The sequence below is a fragment of the Prosopis cineraria genome, unplaced genomic scaffold (genome assembly GCF_029017545.1).
Source record: "Prosopis cineraria cultivar Desert tree isolate PC_DT_omini unplaced genomic scaffold, ASM2901754v1 PC1, whole genome shotgun sequence".
In the NCBI taxonomy this organism is placed as follows: Eukaryota; Viridiplantae; Streptophyta; class Magnoliopsida; order Fabales; family Fabaceae; genus Prosopis; species Prosopis cineraria.
Window position 1 is genome coordinate 50,646,318 of NW_026555332.1, and position 8,132 is coordinate 50,654,449.

The window sequence follows — 8,132 nt, forward strand, 5'->3', positions numbered from 1 at the left end:
TTTTTTATATTATAATTTTTTTAAAAAAATTATAAACAGGCCTAAAAGGGCCGGCCCTTTTGTTTTCGGGCCTAAAAGGGGGCCCGATTTACTTTTTTAAAGATAAAACAGAAGCCCGGTCCTTAATTTTTTTGGACCTAAAAGGGCCGGCCCTACGGGTTCGGTCCTAATTGACGGCTCTAACTAATATGAGTTAAATTACCGAATATTAGTATTTTTACCATTTATAGGTGCAAGCAAACCAATCATCTTAAGACACCCACCCGCACACACATTGTAAACTGGAAAGTAATTTGTGGAATCACAAGACCAGGAAAATGGTCCCCATTGATGAAATCTGCCCAACACAGAACTTGCCACACTCCAACAAAATAACCCATCCCTCCCTTGAAGTCCCATTACATCTACTGCCATATCTCACGTGGCCTGTGTGGCCCCACATCTTTGAAATTATTATTGTTATTTTTTTAAAGAAAAAAGTACACACCTTCATATATACACACACACACACACACATACATACATACATACACACACATATACATCTCTCCACGACCTTACCCTGATTCACTGCTTTAATCTCACATGCTTCAACATGAGTCAGATTTTTAAGCGTAACTTTAACACTATTTTTGGGTGCCCTTTGATTCCGGTAAAACGAGAACACAGTCAAACAATTTGTCTCTTCCAGGAAACCAAATGCTATTGGCTAGTCAAATGACCTGCCTTTGAAATTCTGGCACTGGGTCGTACTCGACAGGCACATATACCCCAACTTATGACGGATGCATTGAATTTGAAGAGTTCAGAGTTATACAAGCTTTTTCTCACCGCTGAAAGAAAAAGAAAATATAGAGATGCAGTTCCAAATTCCAAATCCCATTGGTATAGTATTTATTATGAACTGTTTAACTTTCCACAAAAGATACCTGATTTTTCAGAGTGTACACATTTACAAAAGACTAGAGAGAACTTCGTGTCTCGCAATGCACGAGAATGCAAGACTTGGAAATAACGTGAACGGTAAATACTATACTTTACTGTTGAATCTGCAGATTTAATCTTGAGACAGTGTAATCATAAGCGCGCTGCAGCCTTTTCTGGAATCTCGTGAGATCTAACGTGACGTTCTGGTGGTCTAGATAGATCTTCTTCGTGAATTCCCACCCTCTCTTGGTAATGCCTCTGGGGTCTCTGAGAACAGGATCATTCTCATGGTACCTGTGATACAGAGAGCTCTCTTTGGGATGAATTTCATACCCTACGTACTTCAATCCTAATTTTCTCGCAGGTTCTCCATAATAAGTTTCTGATGCCCATGTGGTGCCCAGAGGAACCACTTGAATAAACACAGAGCCAGGTCTCAAGAACAGAAAATGAGTCATTGCGGCTCCATGAACACCGACCATTACATCACTCTCATTCATTACCTTGTAAATCTTTGCCAGTTCGGTTGTTTTATCAGGATTCACTACTTTCACCTCAAACCCAGTTTCCTCCGCCATTTTCACCATCAAATCCTCATTCGTTATTGCTCTAGACCCACTTCTTGAGATGACAACCAATCTGGGTTTGTTCCACTGATTTTCTTGCACTCTTTCCCTCATTGGGGCTTCAGCTTCCCTTTCCTCGTCTTGAATCAAGCTTTTGATTCGAGGCCAGTAGGCGCGATCCAGAAGGTTTCGAAAATCGACAACGCTCTTGTTACCCTCCATGAATGCAGGGTTTACAGTCAACTCGTCGTGGATTCTCAGACCGACAATGGCTTCTGGGAAGCAGTGGGTCCGGTTGTCTTTGTTGAAATCGATGCCCGGAAAATCTGAGAGTTGAGAGAGAATATCTTTGTACTTCAACATCCACCAATTATGGTATTCAAGAATCACAAACACGACCTTTTTCTGCAAATGCTGGGAAGTAATGTACAGAGGTATGATTCCATCGTTGAATTCATGATAGACATTGCCTGTATAACCCCCGTTGGAGAAGAACACTGCCGGAACATCATGCTGAACGTCACAACGATGATCTGTTCCCGAATCTGCTGCCTTTGATATTAGGTGTAATTCATTGATGAGATTCATGATGCTTGTTTCCCATTTTCGAGTATAGGGCCTGATCTTTTCGTGCTGGAATTCACGAACGTCACCTTTGTCGCCTTCAAAAGTCTTCCTTCCCGAGTGGAAAAGGAACACCGAAGAGGAAGAAGAGCGTGTTCTTATATCTCCTTTCATTATACAGATATCAGAACGATAACCGCTTCTATCACAACATATAGTTCCTCCTGCACGATCAAGTTATTGGGGAAAATAGGTGGGTGACTCGGTTTACGATCAGGGACAAGACATACAAATCATATTATTTTCTTAGCTTAATTTGGCTTATACAATATGGCGGACCATCTAATATGGATATCAATATAAATTCCCAGTTTAACAATTAACATCAAAGAGTCAACCATTAACTAGCGAGAAGGAAGAGAATGAGAAGAATTACCATTTGAAACTGAAGAGCACGAAGAAGCATTTGCATCAAACCCCATGATGGAGCTATCAAGTTGGGTTACAGGGGAATCTGCAAATAAGAGAACAGGATCAACAGAGATGAAGAATGGACACGAAAAAAGTAGCAAAGTCGACAGGGAGAAACTTACAAAGGAGAGAGAAAGTGAAAGAAGAGCCAAAGAAAAGAGTAGCTAGCACGAAGCAGAAGCAGAGAAGAGCGAGAAACAAGAAAGGCAAGGGGTTGGGCCTGGTTCTCTTGCAGTAGGCAGAGGTAGAGAAATCCAAATTGAGGCTCTGCGACTGAAAGAAGACATGTTGAGGGAAATCCTCATCCTTCTTCAGTGAAAGGTACCGATGATATTGGACCATTGGGTGTTGAAGTGGCGACGCAACGAGTGAGAGAGGGAGAGGGAGGGAGGGAGGGAGAGGGAGAGCGAAATAGGAAAAGGGACACCAAAGAAGGCGTTAAAACAAGGCGTCAGTGGCTCTCGAAAGTTAATGGGGGTAGTGGTTCAAGGGGCGAGGGGGCTCTCCTTTTGAGAGAAATGAGGAGAATATAAATGAAATAGTAAAGAGGAAGTAAAGATGTGGGGAGCTTTTGAAGGAAGGAAGGAAGGAATAGGGGAAGGAGGCAGTCTGAGGGAGGGTAGAGGCAAAAGACGAGGGCTCTGTTTTCAACCTTGTGAGAAGGGGATACAGTCCAAAGCGTCTCTCCCATCGCATGTAAAAGACGGTACCTCCAAAATATATATTTATATATATATATATATATATCAGAGAGAGAGGGGGGGACGGTTCTCCCTAATGCAGCGTTTGGATTTCTTTCCGGGGACGGGTTGGCCGCCGCCTCTCCTTTCAACGATCGCTGGATTATGGATCTTTACGCGCGCTTGGAGCGTGCATTACTGTTTCCTGCGCTTCAATGTTGTTCCTCGTGAGACGTGACATATAATCCCGACTTACCAGGACAGAGATAAAACAAATAAAACATTCAGAAGTAGTTTGGTTCCTCAAAATAATTATAATAATATAGATAAAAAATAAAAACACAAAATGAACTAGTTTACCTTTTCTCCTAGCAAACTACGCGTACGATGAAATTCAATATTCATTATCATCTAATATAAATATAAGAATCATCATACAAAATTCATAAGTCGTGATTTTCATTTTCAAAAATTAAATTTTTTTTATAAATATGATTAACCTATTTCTTTTCATATTTTATTTTTTTATTTTTATTTCTTTAATCTATTCTATTCCGATTATTTTCAGTGATCAAACGGTGCCTTTTTTCCCCCCACGCAGTAGCCCTGCATTGTTTTGTTTATTTCTGTTTGGGAAACAAAAAATCAGAGAGAGAAGCCAATCTCTGTTGTTACTTGTTCCAAAACAACAATAGCACGTCAAACTTTTTTATATAGATTTGAATTTTTGAAGTTAATTGAGGTATTATTTAAAATTTTGCATAATTTATTTTTATTTCAATCTTTAATCTTGTTTATTGAGTAGTTTGATTTAACGGTGCAGACACTGACGAGGACAATGAGGACGTGGCATTCATAAAAAGAAAAAAAAATTTAACAAATTGATTGCCCTTAATGGGCTCGAGCTGAAAACCTTGTCCCTTTTTAAAAAGTGAAAACTTTGCCTTTAATGGTTTCAATATTCGAAACTCGTCCGCAAAGAAAGGAGGTGGCATTTATAATGAAGAACGACATTAAACTAGATAGTATTCCTTTCATTTTTATTTGTAAGGGAGAAACAAAATTTATATTATACTGTCTAAAAAAATTAATTAATTATATTAATTGTGTCTGAAAATAAAAAATTAAACTACAATATTTTTTATTAACTTTATTAATCAAGCATTCATTAATTTTTTTTAATGAATGTAAGTGATAAAATTATGAGAGGCACTACTCTAGTTTTATTTACAGGGTAGAGGGAGAAGAAAAAATTTAATTCTATTTATAGAACACTTGTCAATTTTCAATGCTCTTCTTTACGTTTTTGCTCTTATTAAATGCTTTGAATAAAAATATTAATAATAAAATTTAATAATATTTATCAAGTGTAAAAGTGTAAATTAATTAAGTTTTAAAATAAAGTTAATAAGGTTTAAGGTTTTCTTTAATTCTAAAAATATATTAGAAATGACTTATGAATAGGATTAAATAAAATAATTTAAAAAATTTACAATAAATACCTATTGAAAATTGTGATTTTGCTAATATAAAAAATAAATTAAAAATGACAGTTTTTCTTATAAGTAAAAATAAAGGGAGTAACATTTTCTATCTCAATAGTCTATCTAGTAGTTTAATTGTTCTGTTGTTGCCGTGAAAGTTCTTTGATTCTTCCATTTATTGCTAGCTTGAATTTCAATTATACTGATAGTTTTAGTATTCAATTTAAGTTTTAAATTTTGGAGAAAATTAATTTTTTAATATTTAAAGTTTTTATTTGGTCATAGCCCAATCCCTCAACTCATTATAGTTCAATTTTATAATTTTAAATTAGTTGTAATTTAATTTATAAATTTTAACTTGTTGCAACTCAATTTTTATAATTAGTAATTTTAAATATTGATCCCTAAATATTTAAAAAAAATTAGCAATTTAAAATACTAGTAATAAACTTTAAAATAATTTTAATATTTATAATTTTTTAAAATATAGGTATCAATATTTTAAATGTTTAAAACTATAGCAGCTGAATTGTATCAACTCAAAATTCAAAAATTAAGTTACAATTAAATTTAAATTACAAGGGCCAAGTTAAGATGAGTTGAAATTTAAAGAATAAGTTACAATAAAATTAAAATTATAAAAATTAAATAATTAATTTTTTCTTAAACCTTTTATCATTGTGATGTGTACTTTGCATTTTTCTTCTCTCCCACCTTCAATCTTGTGCCCTACTCATTTTCCACTACTATTAATCTGAATTTATTAATTAAAACTAGTCAAATCTTGCGCCCGGAAATATAAACAACCCAACCATTCGAAATCACTCATTCGCTTGTGCATAACTGTATGAAGGAAGAGGCCCAAAAACTAAAAAAATGTAAATAGGACATCCCAATAGCTACGACGAAGCGCGGGAGGCGTGGAAAGATGATGGAGGCTGGCTGCCGCTTCGTCTGCAAGCAGCCAAGTTCCTAATTAAATAATTATTTATTTGATTTTTTTATCCGTAATTATTTATTTGATTTGAATAAATATATCAATGGCAAAATTATATTTAATCCAGAATCGGATATGGAGTCACGTCCCAGCTTTGGCCGCATAAGATAAGATTCTTAGTTTGTTAGCCATAAATAAAAATAAAATAAAATATTTGCCCGTTCGGTTTCTTTTTATAAAAGAATTTTGGGAGTCCATTTTTGTTTCTATTTATAAGAAACGGACTGTCTTTGACTAAAACATTTGTTAAAAAAAATTTCTTGCAATCCCTCATGTAATCCCCCGTTAAATATAATTGTCCACCAAAACAAACACTGCTAACTATATTTTTGTATTCTTTTTTAAATAAGTGTCCTTTTTATTTATAACGAGAGAGGCCACAATAAGCGTATACATATAGTATATGATTATTTATTTATGGAATTTGGAGTTGTTCCTATCATAATTTTCCAAATTATATAAATTAGGAATGCTTTCTCCTCACCGTGTGATCAGATGACAGAATATTGCCTGCCATATAGTTAATTCTGATTAAATAGAGTTTTAAAATATATTAAATAAGAATAGAGTATGGAAAATTATATATTCCCTCCATTGAAAAATGTAAGATATTTTTAACTGAAATTCACTCCCTAATAAATTAGTTATCTACCTTTAAACTAAAACTATCTTTTTATATTTACCTATATTAAACACCGTATAATAAATATAAAGTCATTATCAATATGAGCATTTTAAAAAAATAGATAATAATTATATTTTAAAAGATTAAAAATATCTTATATTTTTTAATATTTAATTTTAAAAAAATATTTTATATTTTTCATCAGAGAAAATATATAGATATATAAAAGAATAGAGTATTGAAAATACCGATGAAAATCATGAACAGGAAAATGAAGGTGCTTTTTGTGGGGAAAATGGTTATATATATATATATATATAGAGTCCAGAGAGAAGCAAATGACGCGCTAATTGAGGCATGGATACCCGCTTCAGCGACATCACTTTCATCTTCTCTCTTTGCATGCGATCCACGTGGTATTATTATTTTTATTTAGTAATTGATATTAACCACTGTATTTAGAAAAAAAAATCACAATTAGAATGATTTTATAAGTAATCAGTAATTATTTAGCCCGAAATAGAAGGCTTGCTGTTATAAGATGATTTTATGTGGTCCAGGCTCTTCCATCATCCTTGATTTTATGATATGAGGATTTTGTTGATAGATAATTTATAAATACATTTATAAATTCTCTTTGAATTTTGAAGTGTGTATTGAGTTCCTAGAACCCAATCCATATACCCCCTCTGGATTAAAACATATGGTACTGATAATTAATTTACAATGCTAAAAAAATATTAGGTGAAATTTTAATTTATTAAAAAAATTATATGTTTTTAATTATACCCTCATTAAATGTTTTTATATAAGTGTTTTAATAATGATAATTAAAATTTTAATGCATTATTTTTTCAAAAATAATAATAAATAAATTAGTAGTATAGTTAAAAAATAATTATAAAAATTATTAAATATTTTATATTTTAAATCAAACAAATCTTTTAAAATGTGTTTTATATTATGATCAAAAGCAGCAATCATTCTTATTATCAAGAAGGAAGAGAAAAGAAAATCATGTGTGCATGGGAATATACCCAGATAATTCTTCAAAAATATTTTATCATCGACAGTGTCTTGGATGATTTTAGGGAGGGAGAATTCCATTAAATGATTGAGGATGCGACATTATTGCAAATGAAGCCCGAGATAAATTTGAAATTTGACCACAAAAATTTGGACATAAACTGAAATTAAAATATCAGATAAAATGACTGCAATAATCTTCTTAACTTTACACGTTAATTGTTAAAATCTTCATTTTACTTGTTGATTCGTTAATAATATCTAATAACTTGTTAACTCAATTATCATTCTTGTTTAACATGTAATGTTAATTGTCAATTCGTCATAATTCTTATTAAAATATTTACTTTACATGTTAATTTTTTTGCATTACTTGATAACTTCTTAACCTAATTATCATACTTGTTAAATGGATAGTATTACTTGTTAATTTTTTATAATTGTTAAAATATTTATCTTACATGCTAAGAAGGTTATTTTAATCACCCCATCTTGCATTTTAATTTCAGTTTAGGTTTAAATTGTTGCAGTGAAATTTCAAATTTATTCGAGCCTCATTTTTAATAATATCCTATCTATGGTCTACTATTAAGACGTTTAATATTAGATCAAACAATTGTTTTTTTTTTTGTCAAAAGATCAAACATATTGAAAACGAAACAAATGATGAAAAGGCAATAAACAGTAATAAAGTAATTGAAATTAAAATCGCCCCCCGAAAAAGGCAAGTGCATTAATTAAGGAGCCTGACTTTCGGGAGAATTTGAAGGAGAGACGGTGAAGCGAGAAGCA

General features: G+C 32.6%; 1 protein-coding gene across 1 annotated transcript; it reads right to left on the reverse strand.

The window, feature by feature from the left end:
• Window positions 1–863: 863 nt before the first annotated feature.
• Window positions 864–3,207, reverse strand: LOC129291219 (xylan glycosyltransferase MUCI21-like). The gene is made up of 3 exons (XM_054928481.1): window positions 2,651–3,207; window positions 2,494–2,571; window positions 864–2,281 (listed from the first exon to the last, which is right to left on the reverse strand). The coding sequence occupies exons 1-3, from the start codon at window positions 2,868–2,870 to the stop codon at window positions 1,038–1,040; spliced, it is 1,542 nt and encodes a 513-aa protein (XP_054784456.1). The 5' UTR covers window positions 2,871–3,207; the 3' UTR covers window positions 864–1,037.
• Window positions 3,208–8,132: the final 4,925 nt, after the last annotated feature.

What these genes read in the sequence shown, in the direction of transcription:
- LOC129291219 (XM_054928481.1), bottom strand. Translation starts at nt 2,870, where the DNA reads ATGGTCCAATATCATCGGTACCTTTCACTGAAGAAGGATGAGGATTTC. An exon ending in TTTCACTTTCTCTCTCCTTT is followed by an intron (nt 2,572 to 2,650) that starts GTAAGTTTCTCC and finishes TCTTATTTGCAG; the next exon opens with ATTCCCCTGTAACCCAACTT. An exon ending in GTGCTCTTCAGTTTCAAATG is followed by an intron (nt 2,282 to 2,493) that starts GTAATTCTTCTC and finishes TTGATCGTGCAG; the next exon opens with GAGGAACTATATGTTGTGAT.